This window comes from Cataglyphis hispanica, chromosome 5 (assembly GCF_021464435.1).
Source record: "Cataglyphis hispanica isolate Lineage 1 chromosome 5, ULB_Chis1_1.0, whole genome shotgun sequence".
Lineage (NCBI taxonomy): Eukaryota > Metazoa > Arthropoda > Insecta > Hymenoptera > Formicidae > Cataglyphis > Cataglyphis hispanica.
The window spans coordinates 9,335,841-9,362,247 of NC_065958.1; the positions used below are offsets into that span (position 1 = coordinate 9,335,841).

At 26.6% G+C, this 26,407-nt stretch overlaps 3 protein-coding genes and 2 non-coding genes across 10 annotated transcripts; 2 read left to right on the forward strand and 3 right to left on the reverse strand.

The window, feature by feature from the left end:
- Positions 1-27: 27 nt before the first annotated feature.
- On the forward strand, positions 28-1,702 carry LOC126849650 (PCI domain-containing protein 2). Its single transcript, XM_050591676.1, has 5 exons — positions 28-175; positions 249-290; positions 362-471; positions 562-1,043; positions 1,132-1,702. The coding sequence occupies exons 1-5, from the start codon at positions 155-157 to the stop codon at positions 1,647-1,649; spliced, it is 1,173 nt and encodes a 390-aa protein (XP_050447633.1). The 5' UTR covers positions 28-154; the 3' UTR covers positions 1,650-1,702.
- Positions 1,703-2,026: 324 nt separating this feature from the next.
- LOC126849581 (trichohyalin-like) lies at positions 2,027-15,649 on the reverse strand. Its single transcript, XM_050591544.1, has 9 exons — positions 15,098-15,649; positions 9,886-10,156; positions 9,435-9,613; positions 9,107-9,193; positions 8,601-8,700; positions 4,580-4,657; positions 3,936-4,095; positions 3,641-3,755; positions 2,027-2,736 (listed from the first exon to the last, which is right to left on the reverse strand). Exons 2-9 carry the CDS (start codon positions 10,146-10,148, stop codon positions 2,687-2,689), a joined length of 1,032 nt encoding a protein of 343 aa, XP_050447501.1. The 5' UTR covers positions 10,149-10,156; positions 15,098-15,649; the 3' UTR covers positions 2,027-2,686.
- A 1,706-nt stretch (positions 15,650-17,355) lies between these two features.
- Positions 17,356-17,475, reverse strand: LOC126850166 (5S ribosomal RNA). Its single transcript, XR_007687509.1, has one exon. It is a non-coding gene; the product is annotated as a 5S ribosomal RNA (ribosomal RNA).
- Positions 17,476-17,796: 321 nt separating this feature from the next.
- Positions 17,797-17,916, forward strand: LOC126850167 (5S ribosomal RNA). The gene has a single exon (XR_007687510.1). It is a non-coding gene; the product is annotated as a 5S ribosomal RNA (ribosomal RNA).
- A 2,986-nt stretch (positions 17,917-20,902) lies between these two features.
- On the reverse strand, positions 20,903-23,702 carry LOC126849651 (uncharacterized). 6 transcript variants are annotated; one of them, XM_050591679.1, is made up of 6 exons: positions 23,239-23,702; positions 22,372-22,439; positions 22,204-22,301; positions 21,981-22,094; positions 21,806-21,858; positions 20,903-21,723 (listed from the first exon to the last, which is right to left on the reverse strand). In XM_050591679.1, exons 4-6 carry the CDS (start codon positions 22,081-22,083, stop codon positions 21,286-21,288), a joined length of 594 nt encoding a protein of 197 aa, XP_050447636.1. In that variant the 5' UTR covers positions 22,084-22,094; positions 22,204-22,301; positions 22,372-22,439; positions 23,239-23,702; the 3' UTR covers positions 20,903-21,285. The 6 variants fall into 6 exon arrangements, with proteins under 6 accessions (XP_050447636.1, XP_050447637.1, XP_050447635.1 ...); XM_050591680.1 differs by having other exon boundaries at positions 22,204-22,439; positions 23,459-23,702; XM_050591678.1 differs by having other exon boundaries at positions 22,204-22,439.
- Positions 23,703-26,407: the final 2,705 nt, after the last annotated feature.

Consider the following 26,407-nt stretch of genomic DNA (forward strand, 5'->3'; position numbering starts at 1 on the left):
TGATGTAAATGGAAAGCAACTATTATAACACTCTAGTATGTATGTAGTCATAGCCTTATTATGCTTTCATAGAATTAGACTAAAGAAAGTGTTATGTTATTTGATTGAAAATTAGTTACGCGCTCGGAGATTTATTATCTGTATTTTAATCGAAATGGATTCTTATATAATGCAGGTAATATGAAAAATTGATAAACATAATCGTGCAATATTAAAATTGACGTTTTATTTTATTCTTCATTTCTTAGATTCGACGAACATGGCTTAATCAGGATGGGGAAGCATTGGCAGTAAGTTACACACGGTATATTTTAATCAAAGATGATTATATAGATCGCGTATAAATATTATTTTTTTAAAGGATCTTTTATCTCTAAGACGCAATCACGTCTCAATATCAGAAACTGCCATAATCAAGGCTGTAGAACATTTATCTGCACCATTAGATGATTTGGTACTTTGTCACTTAAAGTAAGATATATTAATTCTCTTTGACGTATATAATTATACATTAAAATATGTACTTTACATTGAATTTTTTTTTTCTTTTTTTTTTTCCAGAGCTATATCTGCTATGAACAAAAATGATGCCCTCACTATGTATAATTATCAAAGTTCAGCTGTGCAATGTCTTGCTAAGATTCTCCAAATGCAAAAGGAAGAAAACTGGATGTTGCCAGTGATGAATGTAATGTGTTTAGAATTAAGATTATCTGCGATAGGTGCAGAAAATTCAAAGTCTAACAAAAATATAAAGCACGGAGAAGTTCTTGAGAAGTGCGCTGAATGTTTGATGGCTTGTTTCCGTGTTTGCGCAGCTGATAATAGAAGTTCAGAAGAAGATACAAAACGTTGGGGAATGCTAGCCCTAATTAATCAATTACTGAAAGTTTATTTTAGAATTAATAAATTACATTTGTGTAAACCTTTGATACGGGCCATAGAGTCATCTCCTTATAAAGATCACTTTGCATTAGCGCAACAAATTACATATAAATTTTTTGTTGGCCGAAAAGCAATGTTCGACAGTCAATATAAAATGGGTGAGTACACTTTTCTATATATTTACAAGCACAATCATTTTGTAATTTAATATGGAATATATGATCAGATACTGCAAAATTGTTTCAGCTGATGAATATCTAACTTATGCATTTGAACATTGCCATATACAATGTACAAAAAATAAGAGATTGATCTTAACTTATCTTATACCTGTGAAAATGTTATTAGGATATATGCCAAAACAAAGTCTTTTAGAAAAATATAATTTAATGGAATTCTGGGAGCTGATGGAGTCTGTAAAAAAAGGAGATTTACGTTCCTTGGAAGGAGTAATGGCAAAACATGAAATTTTTTTTATAGATGCCGGCATATATTTAATTGTAGAAAAATTGAAATTGATTGCTTATAGAAATTTATTCAAAAAAGTATATTTAGCACTAAATACGCATCAAATACCAGTTCAAAGTTTGCTTATAGCGTTACAAATAAGTGGGATGGAGGATATAGATATGGATGAGACGGAATGTCTCCTCGCAAACTTGATATATGAAGGCAAAATTAAAGGCTACATATCTTATCAACATAAAAAGTTAGTTATATCCAAACAAAATCCTTTTCCTCCATTATCTATAATCGTATTCTAAATGACTAATTGTAATCATTATTAGTTTTTCAATAAATATTTTATTTTTTACAATTTTATAATACTATTATAATTTATAATACTATTGTAAATATTATAAAACAAAAATATAAAAAAAAAATTATCGAAGAAAGTGAGTATTGAAATCTGTACAAGATAAAAAAAAATTTTTAAGGAAATATATCATTTCTGTCATTTCCAATCATTCTTTTAATTGAAATGAATGCAGCTAGTGTCATTATTTAAATGTTTGGTCTTCGTTTTTAAAATTAGCACTTGACAAAGTAACTTATTTAAAGATTCATCTACAATACATGCAATAAGGATATAATTCATTTATAAAGATAAAGCATTTTTAATAATACCAAGAAAGATTGGTCTACTTCATACATTTGCTATCTTTTATTTTAAAATTTAGATACATGTAATTGTTTCATTAATATTATTTAATGTAATTAAAAAACTATGTTTTTTAAAATATGATTAATATAAATAAATTAAAAATTGCATTTATGCATTAGTAGCTTTTGACATGTACTTTATTGTAATTAGTCAACAATTATTGCTGTAAAAACAAGCAAAATTTTATTTTTTACTTTTATTATTTATTTATAATTTTTTATTTATAATATTTATAAATTTACTTTTATTATTTATTTATTTATTTTACTTTACTTTTTGTATTTTATATTTTATTTTAATGTATTGGAACCTTGAGTAACAGTATTTATGTATTTTTATTTGTTCAATGTCAATTTTATTTTAGAAGTATTATAATTAAAATCTGATTTAAATACCGCGATGTTATTTATAATTAATATTATTTTTGATAATTTTATTTTACATTGTTGTTTTATTACTGACCATTCATGTAATTATGTAATTTGAATTTCTTTATTAATTCTTTATTATTAATTATTTGTTGACTAATTACAATAAAGTACGCTATGTTAAAAACTGCACTGCTATTTTTAATTTATTTGTATTAATTTTTTAACGAACTTATACGTTTATTATTTATTATTATATTTATATTAATTAGTGTGGACCTCTATAAAATCCTCTACCGATGTTGTAGTTGGCAAATCCTGTAAAATTTCATTAATATGTATTTGAAATTTTTTGTTACTTATGCATTTTATTATTTCATAATATAAAGTTATTTCACAATATATCACTTTTCGTACAATAAAAAAAGACTACTTAAAATTTTACATATTATCAATCTTCAATGATTCACATAAATTGATTTGCTTATCAATATTCTTCAATAGAATACAGAATATTAAATTGTAAAAGTAAGATTAAGATCCATTAGACACTTAGCAACTACATGAATTTTTAATTAAATCATTTTGAGATTCTACTGTCGAAATTATCTTGTTATGCATTATAAAAATCGAAGAGAGAAAATTTATTTCTACTTGAAATTCTATTAAAAAAATTAAGACAATAATGTCTTCAAATTAAGAAAATATCTTTAAAAAAATTGTTCTTTTTTTTATTTTAAACTTAAAACTTCTACAAAACTTTCTGAGAAAATTTCTCATTTATTAAAAGAATCAGAAATTAAAATAATATGATTATTTTTACATTTTCAAGTTAAAAGTTTTATATATTTGATAAGACAGAAAAATCAATTTTTCTGTCTTATCAAATATAATAAATTAAGTTTTTCTTTTCTATTATATAGTTTCTCTCTTCAGTATCTTTTTCGTGTTTATAAAATATAGTGAGTTAGCAAAGAGAGAAAAAAATTTTCTTTTTAATTTATGAAACCTATATTTTAATAATTCTATAAAATATAGTATTAATCAGATTCGACTTCAATAAAATATGAAATAAACTAATGATTAAATATAATGATTACAAATCAAAGAATATGATAAAATGAAAAGAAAGAAAATGAAAATGTAGAATAATTGCAACACAAAATTGAGAAAAATTTGATCAAGGACAATCTGATTCTCAATCAATGATATGGAAACTTACTGGGAGGATATAGTTGCCACCTGCTCACACCCAGTGGAAATGGCGCGGGAAACATTTGGGGAAGAGGCCAGATCATGGGTGGCACTTGTATTCTGTATGTCGATCCAGGAAAACGCTGAAACAAATATCATTTTGTACAAGTTTTGTGATCTAAATACTCTGAATTCAATGAGCTCTCTGAGTTCAATGTGCATATTTCAATAATCGATCAGTTCTTTGACTCTGTAACTCTTTAAATATTGAATGAGGAATTTTAGTCAATTTGTATTATCAGTTTCTTTAATATTACACTTACCATATCATAAAAGCTATACGAAGGAATATAACTTGTGGCTCGTGACAATGATACTCGGTCATCTGATTCACGTGATCGATTTCTCCTGGATGAAAACTTATTTTCATCAAAGTCTTGCTTGCTTTTTTTAATTCTATTTGAAGGCGAACTACTTCTGTTTCTAAAATTAAAAAATAAAAGAATTATTTTTTTATCTCCATTATATCCGATAAAAACGTATTTTAGTGCTACACTTAAGTTCATAACAATATTCATAGCAAAAAAGTTCTACTCAAAATATCAGAAAAGTATAGCAATATTTTTGTAATTACACAATTTTTAAACTTTCTGTATATTAATGAATATACAGAGTGGTTCACAAACTCGAAACACTTCAGAATATGTATTTATTAAAACTTTTTTTTTACTGACATTGCCGAATTTTCTCTCTTTTATAAATAAGTTTTATTCATTTTTTATATATTTATATATATTTTTTCTTATTTCTATCATTTCTTTATATTCCTGTATAACTAAATTTTCAACTTGCTACTACAATGCATTTTCTAATCAATAAATTAAAATTTTGAATTTCTTAAAATATTGATTTTATAATTGGACAATTTATTAACTCGTTATTTATTGATAGATTAATTGTAACTGACCTATCATTCCTATATTGGTTATCCCTTCGTCTGAACTGATCATATCGACGTTCGATTGAGCTGTGCGATCTGGAATTACTACATTAATCTTTGTTATTATGCAGCACAAAATGATGCCACTGCTAAACCACTATTGTCTGCAAATTGCGAATGTTTGTTCCTCTTTTTATATGAGACATATTTCCATATTTTATGAACAGAATTTCTTTCAATTTAATGTTTTCTATTAATTTTTTGTATATGATAAAAAAACTACGAGAAGTTTTACAGACATGCATTTGTTATAAAATTTTTAAAATATTTTTACAATTAGATTTTTCTTTATAAAATATATATTTCTTATTGAAAAAAAAAACTAATTTTGATTTAAGTAAAAAATAAAAGTTTAGCAGTGGCCATTTTTTCAACAATGAATCGCAACATTAATTAAATTAAGATCACAAATAATTATTGTGCAAGAGTTACCTTATATTTCTCTCTCTCTCTCTCTCTGTTGATATTATAAAATTATAATATTAATAATTTTTTGTTTTATAAATATAACAATGCTAATATATATTTAATTAACTAACTCTTGAATAATATTTATAAATTCAAACAACTTTATATCCATAACATATTCCATATATAATTGAAAATTAAAGAATTACAAGATTTATAATAAATGCTTCATTGTTTAGTCTATACAATTGTCCATGACAATTGTCAAAAATAAATTTAACAATTTTTATAAATATCCAGATGGACTCATTTTCAATAAGCAATCAAGTAAAGGAAACATTTGTTTCACTTATGAAATTGATTTTATTTATTAATTCAATCAACCTTATATCCATAATATAGCCATATGTTTAACTCTTATATTCATAATTATATTTATGGCTATCAAAAATGACTTAGAAATAACTTCAATTATATATGTGTATTACATATATATAATGTAATACTTATATTAATAATAAGTGAGAGAAAAGTACTCGAATATATTGCTTTTTGAAATGCTATAAAATATTTTTTATTTGTTCAATCTATATTTTAATATTTTCTACTATCATTATATTAACATAAACTTTAAATATATCCAATCTTTTAGATATTAAATCTGACCAATTTTTAATGCTAGAATAATATTTTTCATTAAATCCAATAAATTTAACACAATTCAAGTATTTGTTTATGTAGAATAAAAATTTAATACTAAAAAATAAGTATTCAAGAATATTTATTATATTCAGCTTTAATGTGGAGATTTATTTTATAAACGAAAATTCGCAAATGTTATCTAAAATAAAGTCTCCCTTTTCAAAAAATGTTGAAATTTTTATCATTATTTCGCCCTCAAAACTCTTTTTGTCCAGATTATTATCTACCAAATATATTTTCTCTTTTTTCTCCAATTATTGAGTTTATTTAATATTGAATTATTATCCGATATTTGAGTACTTTTTTTCTACTCTCTCTCTCTCTCTCTCTCTCTAAAATCTACATTAACTATATATATATATATATATATATATATATATATATATATATATATATATATATATATATTATATATATAATGTTTTCTTACTCATATATATGAAATGTTTTCTTATCCATTATGCAGGACTTACCTGTTATGCAGAGCTTATTTATCTCATTAAAAAAAACTTATTGCTCATCACTGAAATAATTTCCATTTCGTTCTTGAATATTTTACTGCAAATTACAAAATATTATAACAAAAGAAAAAAGAAATCATTTGACTAAAAATTATATATAATTTCAATGATTTAGTTTATCAATTCAAGTTATATTAATATGTTTTCATAAATGATATTTTTCTTGCAAAAATAAAAATGGATAAATACATACTAAAATAATATATATAAATAATATACATATTAAAGTTATAATTATATCCAGAAGTTAATATCTATGAAGAAGGATATCTTTTATCAATAAAAATATATGAGATGTAGATGAAAGAATGTGATAAATGAACAAAAATAAAAGAGATTACAAAATATAGATTATATAGTATGTGAAAGAGTATATAAAATAAAACAAGAAAAATGAGGCTAGAAAATCAAATAAGCCCACAGCAATAAAAAAGCAAAAATCTATGCTAATTGCTATACTAAATATATAATCAATGATTTGATATATGTCTAAACAAAATACTAATTATTGAAGATCTTTTCTTTGAAAATCCATATATTCAAAGAATTTCTTCTTCTTGTCTTCTTGTGCTGCAATATCTGGTTACAAAATATCATCAGAAGTTCATTATCATATATTTTAGAATCTTCCTCAAATGTTCAGGCAATTCTTGACTGCATATAATTCTTAATCATTTTAATGATGATCAAATTGTCCTTATCTTGCTGTCTTGTAAAATTGAATATATTCAGATTATAGATTAAGTCCAGATTTAAATTAGATAAACATTTATATAAATAAACATTTGTAGCTGTAATTGGATATTTTCTATAGATTAATCTAATTGCTTGTTTGTCTTTTCCATTTTGACAGCAATTAAATGTGTATGTGTGTAAGCAATACTCAATTTGTATACATCCATATAAGCTTAGAATTATATTTATAATACTATAATGTTATATAAATAATATGTAATGTTATATAAATTAAAAAAAAAAAAAAAAAAAAAAACTAATAGATTATAATATATGAAAGAATATATAAAGTAAAACAAAAAAAATGAAAATAGAAAAGCAAATAATCCCATAGAAATAAAAAAACAAAAATCTATGATAATTGCTATACTAAATATACAATCAATGATTTGATATATGTTTAAGCAAAATGCCAATTATTGAAGATCTTTCCTTTAAAAATCATATATTCAAAAAATTTTTTCTTCTTGTCTTCCTGTGCTGCAATATCTAGTTACAAAATATCATTAGAAGTTCATTAACATATATTTTAGAGTCTTCCTCAAATGTTCAGGCAATTCTTGACTGCATATAATTCTTAATCATTTTAATGACGATCAAATTATCCTTATCTTGCTGTCTTGTAAAATTGAATTCAGATTGTAGACTAAATCCAGATTTAGATTAGATAAATATTTAAATATAAAATATAAATATTAAATAACATTTGTAATAGTAGTTGGATGTTTTCTATAAATTAATCCAATTGATTGTTTGTCTTTCCCATTTTGACAATTAAAAGTGTGCATGTATGTGTGGAAGCAATACTCAATATGTTTTATACATCCATATTAGACTAGAATTATATTTATAACATGTAATGTTATATATATATATATATATATATATATATATATATATAATAAAAAAAGAAAAAATTCTATCTAATTTTACTGTGAAGAAATTTGTATCAAAATGATATATAAACAATATAAACTTTCAGTACAATATAAACAATATAAACTTTTATATTAAGTAAATAATATATGTGTATTTTAAACACATACGCGATGAAATATACAAGATGAATCACTAAAACTGAGCAAGATATGAAATTCTTATTTTTCAGCGATTATTTGGTAGCGGACATTTGACGCAAAAATGCATCACACAATGCCCGCTTCGATACCAAACAGTCGCTGAAAAATAAGGATTTCATATCGCGTTCAATTCCAGAAATATTAATAGTCTGTAAGACCTTTTTTAGTGATTTACCCTATATGAAGGCAATACTTATATATATATATATATATATATATATATATATATATATATATATATATAAATATATGATATTAACAATATTCAGTATATATATCCGTATAAAAGTATATGTATAAGCAATACTCAATATATATATCCATATATAAAAATATATAGTATAAGCAATATTTAATATACATATCCATATAAAAATATATATTAGATTAATGATTGAAATTAATATTAAAAACAGAAACTTCCTCACCAACCTAATATATAAGCAATACTCAATATATATGTTTAATTATTATCTACTATTGCTTATTATGAGCTTAAGAACTCATAAATAGCTCTTATAATTTTATTATTACTATAATATTTAATTTCGTAATAAATACCTATACTGAGTGTTTGTTTTATATGCGTTGATAGATGTACTTTCCCAGGTGTGATTACTTTCTTCATCTGATAATTGTTTCTCTGGAACCGTCAACATAATCCAAATATTATTTTTAATATTTATACTGCTATCATATTTAATTTATATTTTATTATAATTTGTATATACATATATATATGTGTGTAAATTATTAAATTTATCATTGTATCTTTTTAAATGAAAAATTTTTACTAACAACAAGAATTATAGATAAATCATAATTTTTTACAAGAATAATACATATTATGGTTATTAAAGTAACTAAAATTATTAGATCTATTATTATTTTATCGTTACTTTGTTTATTATAAAAATAGAATATTTCTTTTTTAGCATATGTACTGCTTTATTTGGCATTATATGTATATTAAATTATTAATTAATAACGATAAAATAATTTTAATTATTGCTCACTTTTTATGAAAATATAAATAATAATACAAATACCTAATTTATTGTCTCGTACAAATCTGATCTTTTGAATTTCATCTTGTGCTGTTTTTCTTTTTTCAAATATTGGCCATGATCCTTCATCTATAATTGATCACTTTTTTTAGTCAGTTAGCTGATTATATACATCATGCATGTTATATCTTGTTATTTTCTTGTTGTTTTTTTCATTATATGTATATTTTTTAATTATATAATATGACATAATTATATGTATGTTAAACAATATATTGTAATAATATATTGTAATATTTTATATAGTTATGAGTATTATAAAAAGAGTAAAAAAAAAAGAGAGCCAAATTTATATTAAATAATGCTTTACTTTTTCTTCTTGGAAGAACTATATCATCTAGATCAATATCTCGTTCAATCTTGTTCCTTGATGTATCTTGACTCCTTGGTCGATGATCCCTTTTTTTATAAACATTGATCTTTATCCTATGTAATTCTTTTTCATCAATGATTGTATTTTTTTGATGATCGGATGACGACATTTTCAATCTAAGAGCATTTCAAAAATATTACATAAATTTTACTTTCCAAAATATTCTTCATGAAGAAATTAATTATATATATCACATATATTATATTTTTTATATTTCATTTTTTATATTTAATATAATTTCATAGTATATATACTATTTATATTTATAAATTGTAAGACATTTATATATTTTTATAAGAGTGTTATATATATTATTATATCACATTTAATGTTTTGCGTTAATAATATTTATAATTATAGTTTATAATTATATAATTTTCTATATTACTCTTTAGAATATTGAAAATTAGTAATTCTTCGCTGTGGACTATTGCTCTTGCTTCGTTGTAGAATACTTTGCTTCTGATCAATTTTCAATGCCCGAGTCCGATTTCTTTCATATTCTTCAATCATTTTTGACTTTCTTGCTTCATGCTGTTTTTCCCGCTCTTGTTCTATGTACCATTTCTGTCTTATTCGCCGAAGTCTTTCTTCCTTATCTTTTCTTTCTTTTTCTTCCAATGTTAATTTCTTCCTTTTGTAAAAATTCATTGTTATTACTGTAAAAAAAAAGATCTTATATAATCTACCTTGATAGGAAAACATTTATAAAATTGTATAACGGAATCTGACATGAAATTTATGATTTGCAATTATATAGATATATTATATTTTAAAAAATAAATGTAAAATTTTTCTTTCATAAAATATTGATAACTATGTTTGCGCAATTAACCCTCTATGGGCCGAATTTTTGTTTTAAATCCTGTCCTGATGTTAATTAAATTTAAATAAATTTTGTTTTAAATTTAAAAAAAATTTGTTTTAAATATTTAAATTGTTTTAAATATTCACTATGTGACTTTCAAGTCACAGCGGCCTATAATGTTCGCATAATTATTTGGTAAAATATCGATAAATTGAAATGTGACCTGAAAGTTACACGGGCCCATAGAGGGTTAATATCTAAATAGTATTTTGGCAAAATTATAATGATATAATAAATCATCTTAACAGTATATTTGCAAAATTAAATTTAGAAAAAAATAGCTCAATAATTTTGAGAAAAATATTTCAGCTATATTATTTCAAACACATAGAAATATAATTATGCAGGAATCAAATTAGTCCATATAAAGGATTGTATTTTGATTACTGATGAGATAGTGTTATAAAGAAACCAATGTTCAAAAAATCGAGCAAATGTAAATTATATATTTAAATCTATTGTAGAAAATATATTTGATGCTACAGGTTTGGAATTGCGTTGTTTTTGAGTTATCGTTATTTTTATGTTAAAATTTCAAATTGTTTTACTTTGGAATTTTTTTGTCATAATTAAAAGAAGAGATTTTTATGATTTTTATGAGTTTTATAACATAATTAAAGTCAAATAAAAGTTGCAAGCTGTTTTAGCACTACTCAAGAAAAAAGAAATTATAATGCAAATTAAAAAATACAAATAAAATTAATAAATAAATACAAAAAATAAATTAAATGAAATAAATAAAACTATTTCTTTTTTCAAAACGTCCTATATACACTCTTTTTGAAACACCTTGCACATACAAAGTGTTCCAAAATTAAATGTCAAAACTTCAGAAGCGTATAAAGTATCGATAAATTAAAACAAAAAATCCTTTAGAAATTTGCTTCGTTTAAAAAAAAAATGCAAAAAAAAACAAAATTTTCCCCCAAAAAATTAAAACAATTACTAAAATTATTAGAATTATTGAAAAGTATCATGAAATTGTAAAACAAAAATAGAATTAAGAAAAGAGAATGAATTAAAATTCTCCTGAGGTAAAATTAAATTAGAGACAAAATTTTGGGTTGTCGCGTTATATTTATTTACAATCCTTTAATTTTATCTTAGAAGTATTTTAATAACATTCTTTTTTCTTAATTTCATGTTTTATAATTTTTATTTCATGATATTTTTTGATAAATTTAATAATTTTAATATTGTTTATTTAAGCTTATGGGAAAACTTTTTTGTTTTTTCTTATGATTTTCTTCAGAACGAAGCAAAAACGAAAAAACCTCTAAAGGACTTTTTATAAAAAAATTACACGACATTTTATCAATTGATTTCAACAAAATTTGTTAAGTAGAGGTAGGTCTTCATGTTAATTGGAAGCATAAGATGCAATTCTTAAGCGTTTGCAAAAAAATGGAAATTAAAAACTTTCAAACGCCTGAGCAAATAGAAATTTTTACTTAAAGAGCGCGTGGCACAGCGTCCTAGACTTGTATAGTGTCAATATTGTTGATTTGAGTCCCAATATTATTTTTAAATACAATTTTTTTTATAGTAAAATGCAATTATTACAGAAAATAAATATACATTATATGGTTTTAATACGTTTTGTCTTTTTTGTATATTACAAATATGCATTTTTCCATTTGTCCTCTGTTAAAAAAAATCCGTTTGTGAAATATCTAATAGAAATAAATAAGTATAGTTACTGTTTCTAAACAGCAATAACTGCGAATAGGTGATTGCCATAAATAAATGAGACATGTTTTATTCATTAGTGAAAGTAGATGAAATAATACACATTGCAGGATGATAATTGTCATAGAAACAAACGAAACAATAATTCACACGACATCTTGCGCATCGTATAAAAGCTGCGTTATTACAATTGCATGATTGTTTTAGAATAACAAGCGGAAATCATACCTCATTAATATTCATAAATACTTCTCGCTCATCTGTCAGTTTTGACGCAAACCATGCATATCGTAACATATTTTCAAATATTGGAGCGAATAGTTGGTGATGTACAATGCATGAATTTTGATGCAATCTTCATGAGATGATATTTCGCGATTTTGCTCTATTAAAAACGAACAATTCTGTAGACGCTTGATAAAATTTTTTACCTGTCTATAAAAATATACGTCGCATGGTTGACATAATGGCGCGTACTTCAAAGGAATAACTTTAATAGTACATGTTCCTATGCCATCATCGTCTAAAAAAATTTCGTCATACAATGCAGGATTTGTTTGACCGTCCCATGAATCTATTAATAGGAGAAATTTCTCCTGTCTTACATACGGTGCTACGGTTTCTTTTAAAAATTGTGTGTATAAATATGTTGTTAATTTTCCGGATTTCGAGGATGTTATTATGACATTTGTATATCTTTTGGCAAATTCGTCGACAGCTTTTTTTATTTTAGGATCGAACATATCTGTTGCGTTTTGCAAACATATAAACACACGCGGTAATAATTTCCCGGACATGGTAATCGCATATTGTGCTGTATACAAATGACTGATTTTATTAACCTCTTGCCGTTCTACAAAAACTGCTTTCGCCTCTTGCATACACAAAGCTCCATCGTATGTCGATTGATACTGACATTCTGCAACATGTAATCATATTGATTACATATATATTGTCGGAATCATCTTATTCTTCATATTGATATACACAATTGTAAATATATTAAATTAGAAAGTAAAGTTGCAATGTATCTTATGCTATTTTGTACAGAAATTTTTATCTACCTGTTTGATCTGTATTGATGATAAAATCCTTTTGAAAATTAGGAATTAGTACCAACGTCTGTTTCCGGAAAATATCTGCTACAGTCAATATCTCGTCTATCGTAGCAGTTTCTTTTGCGGATACATATCTTGTGATTTTTCGTTGTTTGATTTTATGCTGTTTTTTAAATTTTTTGATCACGAATTAGATGCCTTAAATGAAAAATGGAACTGACTTGCAGCACTCAATGCCCAGTGTTGCAAATTTCTGATCGTAACTTGCTGACAATTGGTTCTAGCTTCCATGAAGCGCTCATATGTTCAGGAGTCAATTCGGCGTATTTATCTATAATCGTTCCTCCACATTTGATATCTTCTTTCCATCGATACAAATGATTCATGATTTTTAAACGTAAACATCCATTTTTCTGTAGAATTTTAAGACTCCACTTTGGATGCTCTTTGGCCATGTTGACAACCTTGATTTTGTATTCCAAAGGAATATATTCCGTTAATTTCGTTTCTTTTTCTAATATATATTCGTCGGAATCACCTTGTTCTTCATTCCATTCATCATCTTGTACGTTACATCGTGAAATTCGTGACATTCATTATCATCAGATTCTTGCATAATTAATTCTTCTGTTCCCACAAATGTCTTATTACCTAATATTTCAATGATGGATTCATACAAACTTTTGCCAATTTGTATCACTTTGTGGGAAATTGTCCCAGATGATACTCGTGCCACAAGGTCATTTTTGAAAAGTAATTGTTCCAGATATACAAATACATCTTTCAGTTGTAATTTCGACTCATCGCTGTGAAGTGAATTAGTATCACATTCACATTTCTGCGAAGAAACAAGTAACTTTCCATTTAAATATTTACTATTATATCGCACACGTTCTTCCACTGTTTATGCAGTCGTTGCTAGCAACCAAATGGACCAAATCTTCTCTATCATGTGTAACAAAATTTTCCCTGCCTTCCATTCTTTATTCTTTAGTCTACCGACCCTCTTCCTTTTTACCTGCTTCGAGGGTACAACACGTTTTAGGAACGTTTGACAAACGTTATAAGGGAATGTTATTTTAAACTGTTTTGTAAAACATATTTCACATTTATTTGTGATACGTATTTATGGTACCTATCCGCAGTTATTGTTGTTTAGAAACAATCAGTAATTACATTTATTTATTTCTACTGTACAATTATTTCACTAACGATTTTCTAGACAGAGGACGCAAACAAAAAAATCCACTTTTGTAATATATCAAAAATAGACAAAACATATTAATCCATATAATGCACATTTATTTTTTAATATTTGCATTTTATTGTAAAAATTTTGTATTAAAAAAATTGTCGGAATTCAAATCAGTAACATTGACACACTACGAGTCTGGCCACTGTGTCACGTACTCTTCAATCAAATGCTCTATTTGCTCATAAGGCGCTCGAAATTTTTTAATTTCGATTTTCTTGCATTTTTTCTTCAATAGCACCTGACATAAAGACCATATATCACTACAAGAGATTCATTAAAATAGATTAAACCATATCATCAAGTAATCCCTTATTAATTTTACACGAATCAATAAAGGGGGTTGATTATATAGAAAGAACCGGGATCCAGAATAATCGATAGCGGCAGGTATATGTCGGAGAGTAGACAATAGTTAAATATTAAAGAATATATATGTATATTACAAGAAAATGAAAATAAAAATAAGACACAAAAGCGAACGCTAAGACACACATACAAATATATACATTAACATTAAAATGATTGTTAGTGGCGGTAATCTTAAAGAATGAGAGAACGCTAGGCCGAAAGCAACTCGGCATGTATCGTCCCACGCGTTTGTCTTTAGAAACTTCGTGCAAACGCGCGACAAAGAAACTGAACCTCAATAATTTTAGTAATACAAACGATAATTAAAAGAACGGATTATTTATTACAATTAAAAACACGTCCTATTCGAAACCTAAATTACCGAAATTGGCGATTTCGCAAATCTCGTCTCAGTCAGTGTTCTGATCTCGCATGGATCTCGCTTCTTAGAAAATCCGGTGTCGCCGTCTTGTCAAACAGTCTTCTTTCTTAAGCGGCACCTGCTCTCGATCGAGAGTCAATACGGCCAAAATTTTGTCAAACAGTCTTCTTCTTCTTCTTCTTTTTTCTTAAATGGCACCTGCTCTCAGTCGAGAGTCAATACGGCCAGAGACACACGTGTAATGAGTACGTAAGTGGCGTTAAATAAAGTGACTTTTCAAGCGCTCTATTAGTGACCACACGGCGAAGACGCGAGTAGAAATGACGAAGTGAGCTCCAGTGTAGGTTGTAAGGAAGGGCAAGTTCCAATTTAGAGACCACGCTTCCTTAAGTTAAAAATACCCTTGTCAAACAGTGACTGACGACTGACGAGAGACGAGAGCACAGTATATGCAAGTACAGTAGGGTCACTCTGCTGAAAATTGTGCTAATGGTTGTCCTTTGCACATGACCGAATTGCACAACTAACAATATGGCGACCACGTAGTGCCCAGTAGCGCCACAGTAACGAAGAAGGTTACATGTGATATGTGATATTTTAGTGTAGACTTTAATTACATATAAAGTTTTATTTTATTTATATTTTATAAAGTATTATTCAATATGAGATATTTTATTGTATAATTCTTTTTTCGCTTATTGTCGCTTTATATTTTTGTTGTGTATAATCATATTATATTTACTATTTTTATTAATCGTATAAATTCATTAATATATAAAATAGTATTATGAATTAAAAGCAACATTAAATGTTAAATTAATTTTTCTTATGACATCTTTTATAAGTTTCACAATTAGACGTACATAGATATCTATCTTAACTAGACATCTATCTTAAGTATCCATAATTATTCAAATTAAAGCCCGCGCACAATTAGCAATATGGTGATCGCTTAGCATCGAGAACAAAGAGGCCGACACAGAGTGACCCTATTGTATTTACCTATACTGTGATCCAACTATTCAACATTCAACAAGAGTTGAAGACTTGTATGATGTTAGTCGATGACTAACACTTTTTTTAAATAATTATGTGTGAAATCAATTATATTTTGTTTGTAGATGATTGTAGTGCATTTACCTTCGTTTGTTGGTTCATAATTAATTCATAATTAATTATTTAATTGTTGACCATGAAACTCTAGTCGACATGTACTATAAAATTACAAAAATAGATATGAAATCGATATGACAACAATAATCGGCTTAGTCGGCTAATATCATACGAATAAGTTAAAGCATAGATAAATAGTAGGTTGAATCGGTTCCTATCGGTCAAAGGCAACGTGGAAACATACAAAGGACAGCAATCCTCACAATGAAATGGCGCTTTATTGGACACATTGCCTATTGGCCAGTTAAAAATAGAACTCTTTGATGGGCCAACCATGCTAGTTATTTTAGAAACCGGTCAATAGGAATGGTGTGTCCATTTCACATTATGCGCAATCGGAATTTCCTCATAATAATATTTATTCTATTTTTATTGCTTGAGTAAGAGCCAATTTCACCACCTTCGGTTAGATTAACCGATGGCAGGGTGGCAACTGAAATGATAAAGCGATGAGCACACACTTTTGCATAAGCGCATAATCATAAACATAAAGAAATTGATTGGTCCACAAATATATGCATAAGGAAATGAACCAATCAATTTCCTTATGCTTATAGTTATGCGCTTATGCAAAAGTGTGTGCTCCCCGTTTAAGAATGCTTGGTTTTCATTCACCTCTATTTTCTGTTGCCACCCTGTTGATTTTAACCGTCGATTAACTTAACCGAAGGTGGTGAAATTGGTCCTAAAAGCATTAACGAGATATCATTAAATATTGATGGTCTTACGGAATTTAGACTGGAAAAAAATTACTGCGCGTTATTTTAGGTCATATCCTTCACAGCACTCATCAATAACATCCCAATAAAGTTCCAGTCACCTTAAATTATAAGATATAGTTTTTCCTTTACCATTTTTTTTGTATATGTAAAAGTAACGGAGTAATTTGAAGTATAAGTGTTAAACAAAACACTCTTATATATATAATAAAATTGTTTGAGGACATTATCACTAAAGTAGATTTTATTATTATAATAATTTTGCGAAAATTATAATGATTTTTAAGCATATATTTGAATAAGAAAATAACAATATCAATAAGATTTTGATTTTGAAATTAGCAAAAAAAAAAAAAAAAGAAATAGTGCCAACAGTACATGGTGTTCCCAAGCGGTCACCCATCTAAGTACTGACCATGCCCAACGTTGCTTAACTTCAGTGATCGGACGAGAACTGGTGCTTTACAACGTGGTATGACTGTTGACGATAGTAAGATTTATCATTACTGCAGATATACATAATTCGAAAGTTCCATGATAACTATAAATAAAGTAGATTTTATTATTACAATAATTTAAATATGTATTTGAAAAAAATATCAACATTAATAAAATTTTAAAATTAGCAAAGAAAAGAGATAATGCCAACAGCGTTATCTCTTTTTTGTTAATTTAAAAATTTTATTAATGTTGATATTTTTTTCAAATACATATTTAAATTATTGTAATAATAAAATCTACTTTATTTATAGTTATCATGGAACTTTCGAATTATGTATATCTGCAGTAATGATAAATCTTACTATTGTCAACAGTCATACCACGTTGTAAAGCACCAGTTCTCGTCCGATCACTGAAGTTAAGCAACGTTGGGCATGGTCAGTACTTAGATGGGTGACCGCTTGGGAACACCATGTACTGTTGGCACTATTTCTTTTTTTGCTAATTTCAAAATCAAAATCTTATTGATATTGTTATTTTCTTATTCAAATATATGCTTAAAAATCATTATAATTTTCGCAAAATTATTATAATAATAAAATCTACTTCAGTGATAATGTCCTCAAGCAATTTTATTATATATATAAGTGTTTTGTTTAACACTTAGGCCCAGTTCCACAACTTACTTTAACTGGGGTTTAACTCATTGAACTTGGTTTAAAAGAAATGTTGCGTTCCACACTGCCTTAAACTTCGATTAAAATCGATTTCCTGCGGTTAAAGTTAAACGCTGAATTTTGGGCGTTTAAAGAATATAAACTAAGTTTAATACTACAATGGCACTGATTTCAGCGTGAAAATTTATTCTATAATTTTTAAGTGTTTCAAAATAATAAAATAAAATAATTGGTGGAAAATAATTGGTGAGAATTAGCAATGGCTTTAGAATATGTGTTATCTGCTGAAGACGAAAATTTTATAGAAATAAAAAATCGACGCCCGAAAAAAATAAGAAGACGACCATCATATTTTGAAGAATTTGATAATATTGATTTTCGTGCGCGATTTCGTTTATCCAAGAAATCTGTTACTATAGTATTAACAGAAATTGAACAGGAAATTTCTCATAAAACAGAACAGTAAGTAGAAAATTAATTTAAAACATAATTAGATTTTTACTTTGACAGATACATGTTGTTACAACAAAACAGAATAACAATAATACATAGAAGTCAAATATTTAATTCAATCAAATCAATAATATAAAATAATTGATATTATTAACAAATTTATGTTGATAATTTTCAAGTATACACTATTTAGTTCAATATCCTTTACATTCTGACCACAAATAAATAAACAAGAGATAAAATGATTAATATAAATTATAGTAAAACTGCTTTTGTTTACTAGAAACCATGCCATATCTCCAATGAACCAACTCCTTCTAACATTGAGGAGTGAGCAAAACAAGTTCTCACAGAATTATTCATCGAGTGACTAATGCTATTGCTCGTCTTCGACCAAGATACATAAAGTTTCCTATGCTTGCTGAAGAAATAAAGAGAGAACAAATCAAGTTTTTCGATATTGCACGATTCCCAAGAGTAATAGGTTGCATAGATTGTACTCACATAAAAATACAATCATTTGGTGAGTAATATCCAATATTTTATAAAATATACATTTATATTAAAAATATTAGTGCATATTTTTGTGTAAGAACAGACACAAACACACATAAATTTTTAAATTACATTCTGAAGAAAAAATTTTAAAAAATAGTTTAAATTAAAATTATTTTGTTTTTTAATAAATTTAAAACAAACTTTTTATTTTTACTTTATGTATAATTTTTATTTAATTAATCACTGAAATATGTGTTTTTCCATCAAAGGTATACTTTATATGGTGTTTATCTTGTTTTATAAAGAATAATATATGCTTTTATAGAAAATACATTCTACATTCCTAGAATTGTTCATTTGTTATTCATTATTTTTTATAATAGATTGATTTATTTTTTACCTTGATCCTTGTTGCATAAAATTTCCATTCTTAATTACAAATATTAACTGATATTATTTATTTATTTCAGGTGGAAACGACGCCGAATATTTCAGAAATAGAAAAGGATACTTTTCTATAAATGTTCAAGCAATTTGTAATGCTAATTTAGAGATAACAGATATTGTGGCCCGTTGGCAAGGATCAGTGCATGATGCTACAATATTTAACAATTCCAGAATACGAGCCTTATTCGAAGGTGGAATGTTTGAAAATTCTTTACTTTTAGGTGATGGTGGTTATTCTGTTCGTCCATATTTTATGACTCCTTTACAAAATCCACGCACTCGGGCAGAACAGTTATATAATGAATCGCATATACGAACACGCAATACTATTGAGCGTGTATTCAGAATATGGAAGAGGAGATTTCCTATTTTAGCACTTGGATCTCGATTTCAAAAGTGGATAAAGTATTACCTATTATCGTTGCAACTGCTGTGTTGCATAATATTGCTCGACGTGCTGGAGATCCATTACCAGCAGATGATCCTACATTACAATTGCCTGCTCCATGGGAAGATATTTTACAAAATGGAAATATACCTTGTCGAAATGATAGGCTCGATAATAATAACATGCGGCATGTATTAATCAACGATTATTTCCAAAGGTAAGAGAAAGATCATCGTAAGTTACGTATTTATAAATAGTATATTTGTATGGTATAACTATTCAATATTTTATTATTAAATGCGACAAAATATATCAAATTATAATAATAATAAATAAATAATATTGACAATACAAATGCTTCGTAAAAATAATATATGCCATTTATCATTATTATTAATATATTCTTTAAAAAATTGAAATAAAGTTGATTTTAAATTTTATTCTATGTAACTTTTTAAGACTATAAAAATGATAAATTATCAGTTTTTAAATTATTACTTTATTATTAATTTACCTAAAAAATAATTTAAAAATTTATTATTATTTTAACATATTGAATTTTTTCAGTTTATTATAGAGTAATCAGTTTTGGTGTTAAAAACAAATATAGCCTTTACACAAATTTGACGAGAATAGGTCATTTTTATAAAAACGGATCATGACTTTATTAAATGTCACAAAACATCCACTGACATTAGATATAAGAAATGTTACATTTTGAATGATCCAATTATAAAATATATAGGCTATTGCAAAAAGTATCTTAACAAAGTTGAATTATCTGGATATCATGAGAAAAAATAAACAAAAATTTTATCAAATATAAAACTTTTATTTATGTATATATAACAATATGTATGTATAATAACAAAATAAATACTTATTTCTACATATTGTGTATATTAGTTTCTTTTAATACTTCAAAATTTAACAATTTAGTTTTGTTTTGGTATGTAATGTAAGATAATTTGGTACAAAATACTTAGTATAGATACTTCATCTAAAGTAAAGTAACAAGACTATTTTAATGAATGCATATTATAAATATCAAAATTTTTTAACGTATGTTAAATGATCTAAATAAGATCTAAATTAGAATTAATAGAATCTATATAACTACCATATCTAATTAACAGAAAATAAATTATTTCATTATATATTTTGCTTACTGATACCTATCAATAAAAATTAATAAAGAATCTTCTTTGGTACTTGAAAATAAAAATTTATAGTTTCTTTGAAATAAACTTTAAAATAAAAATTTACAGTTTCTTTGGTATTCAGTATAAAATAAAATAATAATTTCAATAAATATAAAAACTTTTAACTTTTAAGAACATGCTCAATATGATTCAAATTGAAACTGTAGACATAAGGAAAAAAGAAACAAATTTATTTTTCATAAAATTTCAATTGTTTTTTAAGTATTTCAACATAAAGTTTTTCTTTTTCTAATTGTTTTTGGTAAATTGATATTTGTATTGGCGATATTTTACAAAAATTTTCTTTCATTAATTCCACTAACTCTAATTTAGATTGTGCAAGATCATAAAACTGTTCATTTTGTTTGGAAGAAGTTACTTCAAGCTGTTTTGATTTCTTACGTTTCAAATTTGGTTGTGATGAATTATTTGTTGGAGGATCACAGTTTTTCTTACTAGAAGATTGTGTACAGAATGTTTCGATATCTTCAAATGACAATGAGTTGTCAGTTCCATCGTTATTTTCATTGTTGTTTGAAAATTGCAATTCTTTGCTTTTTTCAGAACTCAGCTTAGCTGGTGTCCATTCAGCCCAAGTTACTGCATTTAAATTTTCTTCTTCTAGCATCTAAAATAAATACAAGTATTTTAAAACAAGAGTTTTTTAATTTCAAATATATATGAAATAAATATTTGAAATATATGTATACTTCAACTTGATAACAGTCTTCATTTTCCAATTCTTTGCTGTACTGTAGATCATCTGTGTTTACGATACATCACATATTATTAAATCTTTATATTCTTTTATTTCAATTACAAAGTTTTAAATCTATTGACTTTAGAAATGTTCTAAGAAAAATATAAAATTATTTTATAGCATACCTGGCATATAATCGCTGTCAAATCTATTTTGTAAACCTTCAACCGATGGCTGAATAATATTTTTGACCATTTCAGCAATAGGGTCATCTCCAATGATATTCATTTTTCCACCACCTGTGTACGATTTATTGAATTTATGTGACACGTGTATACAACAATTTACATTAATATTTTTAAAATCTAAATAAAATAAATAAAATTAATATTTAATAAGATATATTACCTGTTTTGAAAAGTTCACTACGAATTTCAGCATAATGTTTACAAGTTTTTTTTTCAAGTTGTCCCAACAATTTTTTAGACAACCCATATCTCGATGTCCTGAGATACAACCACTGTTAAATTTCTTTGTGATGTTTATCCAACATTTCTCTTTGTCTTTTACACTTACGTTATCAGTCTTTTTATTTTCAATGATATTTTTTTCTTGCTCTACTAATTCGATTAGTTTTATTTTTTCTACATTTGAAAAATTGGGTAATCTTTTTTTATTAGATTGCACTTTCGACATTTTACTGTATTTCTCTGATGGAAGGCGGGAAGATGAAAACAAGCACACTGTGATCTCATGCACATAACTTGTACATGAGATTACAATGTGCTTGTTTCATCTTCCCGCCTTTCATTAATTATTAACCAATCACATTCCGTGTTTGAGAAGAAAGTAAAATTTTTAAGACTTTCTTCATACAGAGTATAAGTTTATGTAACCTACAGTTAAAAACACATTGTAGAACGCAATACTAGTTTAACTGTGGTGTTAAACTTAACGACCGTTTATTTAAACTCAGTTTAAACTCGAATTTGTGGAACCGGGCCTTATACTTCAAATTACTCCGTTACTTTTACATATACAAAAAAAATGGTAAAGGAAAAACTATATCTTATAATTTAAGGTGACTGGAACTTTATTGGGATGTTATTGATGAGTGCTGTGAAGGATATGACCTAAAATAACGCGCAGTAATTTTTTTCCAGTCTAAATTCCGTAAGACCATCAATATTTAATGATATCTCGTTAATGCTTTTAGGACCAATTTCACCACCTTCGGTTAAGTTAATCGACGGTTAAAATCAACAGGGTGGCAACAGAAAATAGAGGTGAATGAAAACCAAGAATTCTTATCATTTCAGTTGCCATTCTGCCATCGGTTAATTTAACCGAAGGTGGTGAAATTGGCTTTTATTCAAGCAATAAAAATAGAATAAATATTATTATGAGGAAATTCCGATTGCGCATAATGCGAAATGGACACACCATTCATATTGACCAGTTCCTAAAATAATTAGCATGGTTGACCAATCAAAGAGTCCTATTTTTTGGGAGGTTCCGTTTGTCTACATTCCCGTTTGCCTACAGCTTCGTTTGCCTACAATGTTTTGCCGACATCTTCAATTGCCGACATTCCCGATTGTCTACAGAGCGATTGCCTACAAGCATTATTGTAAACATATAAAAATTAAAAATACAAACGTACGTACGTTGTTTGTACACATATCATTATTGTGCACATACACATTGTACACATGACATTATTGTGCACATAATATAAGAAATTCATATTAACGTTTTGTACACATGACGTTATTGCGCACATACACATTGTACACATTCGTATAATGTTGGCCGACGACTAACACTTTTTTTAAATAATTATGTGTGAAATCAATTGTATTACAATGTAAAGCAAGGTCTACCCAGCCTACCGGCGGGGCGGGTGCTGGAGGGGGGCCGAAGCCCCCCCCTTGCAATCCCGTGTGTGTGTGGTGTGTGTGCTACGCATGCGCGCGCACGCGTGTTTCCTGTCTATAGCGGGGAGCACACACTTTTGCATAAACGCATAACCATAAACATAAAAAAATTGATTGGTCCACAAATGTATGCATAAGAAAATGAACCAATCAATTTCCTTATGTTTATTGTTATGCGCTTATGCAAAAGTGTGTGCTCCCCGCTTATGCATGTACTTTGGTATATTTCAAACGTTAAATAATTAATTAAAAATTAGTTATAAACTAACAAACAAAAATAAATGCACTAAATCATCTACAAACGAAATACAATCAATTTCACATCTATTTTTGTAATTTTATAGTACATGTTGGCTAGTTTCATGGTCTACAATTAAATAATTAATTAAAAATTATTTATGAACTAACAAACAAAAATTATCTATAAACTAACAAACAAAAATTATTTATGAACTAACAAACAAAAATAAATGCACTACAATAATCTACAAACAAAATACAATTGATTTCACACATAATTATTTAAAAAAAGTGTTAGTTGTCGGCTAATATCATACGAGTGTGTATAATGTGTATGTGCGCAATAATGTCATGTGTACAAAACGTTAATATGAATTTTTTATATTATGTGCACAATAATGTCATGTGTACAATGTGTATGTGCACAATAATATCATGTGTACAATGTGTATGTGCACAATAATGACATATATGTTTACAAACGTACATTCGTATTTTTAATTTTTATATGTGTACAATAATGCTTATAGGCAATCGCTTTATAAGCAATCGGGAATGTCGGCAAACAAAACCTCCCCCTATTTTAATTGGCTAATAGGCAATGTGTCCAATAAAGCGCCATTTCATTGTGAGGATTGCTCTCCTTCGTATGTTTCCACGCTGCCTCTGACCGGCAGGAATCGATCTAACCTACTATTTATCTATACTTCAACTCTTGTTGTATGTTGGATAATTGGAATAGTTGGATCACAGTATAGGTAAATACAGTAAGGTCACTCTGTGTCTGCTCCTTTGTTCTCTCAATGCTAAACGATCGCTATATTGCTAATTGTGCGCTTTTTGAATGATGATAGATACTAGTTAAGATAGAAATCTATGTATGTCTAATTGTGAGACTTATAAAAGATGTCATGAGAAAAATTAATTTAACATTTAATGTTGCTTTTAATAATACTATTTTATACATTAATGAATCTATACTATTAATAAAAATAGTAAATATAATATGATTATACACAACAAAAATATAAATTTAAGCGACAATAAGCGAACAAAAAATTATACAATAAAATATTTAATATTAAATAATACTTTATAAAATATAAATAAAATAAAACTTTATATGTAATTAAAGTATCACATATCACATGTAGTCTTTTCATTACTGTGACGCTACGTGGTCGCCATATTGTTAGTTGTGCAACTCGATCATGTGCAAAGGACAATCATTAGCATAATTTTCAGCAGAGTGACCTTACTGTTCTTACCTATATTGTGATATACCGGCTCTACGAGCCGGGTAGCTTTTATACTCTCTTGGGTAGATAGAATGACAATTTGAACGTCTCACTTGAGAATCCGGCGGGAGCATTTGGAAGGAATCTGAACGTTTTCTGGATATCTGGGTGCATCCGAGTGGAGAATCGGAAAACACTCAAACAGTTAGCACCCAAAAACCTCTGAAATCACGATTATTTTATATGTTTTTACAAATATCAGCAAAAATATGCGTTTTATTTTAATAAAAAGTACCGAAACAAAAGTTGTAGAGAATTAAATTATCTCTTAAATGAGATCAAAATGATTGTAGTGCGTTCCATAAGTTTCGAGAAATAAAATAAAAAGATGAAACTTAATAAATTTCTTGGAAAAAAATCAATAAAAATAAAAAACAAAAATCTTTTTCTTTCATAAAAATAAAGTAATTTTTTTTTAAGTTAAAATAGCACTGTAGAATATTTTTTAAATGAAGATTATCTTTAAAAAGTTATGTCGACAGCAAAAAAAAATATTTTTTTGTACATTTAAAACTGGTTATCTCAAAACCTATGGAACGTATTACAATAATTTTAATCTCATTTAAATGATAATTTAATTTCCTACAACATTTGTTTTGCTACTTTTTGTTTAAAAACCCACATTTTCCATGATATTTGGAAAAATTTGTAAAATAATCACGATTTCAAAGGTTTTTGAACGATAATTTCTTAAGAAAATTTTTCGACCCATGTTTGTAGGAAATTTTTTGTTCAGAATTAAATTTCCTATAAAATCTCAAAGTCTGGCTGAAATGTTCGGGATTACCCTGTATATATATATATATGTATATATATATATATATATATATATATATATATATATATATATGCGCTGCATTCCAAAACGTACTCTCCGAGGAATATTTTACTCGATGGCCGTTTTGAAGCTTTTTTAAGCGTTTCTGATTGGTTTCAAGCCGGCCATCGAGTAAAATATTTCTCGCAGAGGAAATTTTTCACTGATTTGGAATCTAGTCATGATATATGATGTTGACTAATGACGTCATTGCATTGATTTTCAATATGTGATTGTCAATAAAAGACTTGAATTCATAGTAAAATATAATGATTAATTGTTACGAGTTTGATTAACCCATTTATTCGAAAACGCCATTA

Excerpts from the sequence above, each read along its gene's own strand:
- LOC126849651 (XM_050591680.1), bottom strand. The coding sequence starts at position 22,083 with ATGAATATCATTGGAGATGACCCTATTGCTGAAATGGTCAAAAATATT. Across the intron at positions 21,859-21,980 it reads TGACAGCGATTATATGCCAG|ATGATCTACAGTACAGCAAA; the intron begins GTATGCTATAAA and ends TCGTAAACACAG. Across the intron at positions 21,724-21,805 it reads AAGACTGTTATCAAGTTGAA|ATGCTAGAAGAAGAAAATTT; the intron begins GTATACATATAT and ends TATTTATTTTAG.
- LOC126849581 (XM_050591544.1), bottom strand. The coding sequence starts at position 10,148 with ATGAATTTTTACAAAAGGAAGAAATTAACATTGGAAGAAAAAGAAAGA. Across the intron at positions 4,096-4,579 it reads AACCAATATAGGAATGATAG|AAACAGAAGTAGTTCGCCTT; the intron begins GTCAGTTACAAT and ends TTTTAATTTTAG. Across the intron at positions 2,737-3,640 it reads GTGGCAACTATATCCTCCCA|GATTTGCCAACTACAACATC; the intron begins GTAAGTTTCCAT and ends GAAATTTTACAG.
- LOC126849650 (XM_050591676.1), top strand. The coding sequence starts at position 155 with ATGGATTCTTATATAATGCAG. Across the intron at positions 176-248 it reads TGGATTCTTATATAATGCAG|ATTCGACGAACATGGCTTAA; the intron begins GTAATATGAAAA and ends TTCATTTCTTAG. Across the intron at positions 1,044-1,131 it reads CGACAGTCAATATAAAATGG|CTGATGAATATCTAACTTAT; the intron begins GTGAGTACACTT and ends AAATTGTTTCAG.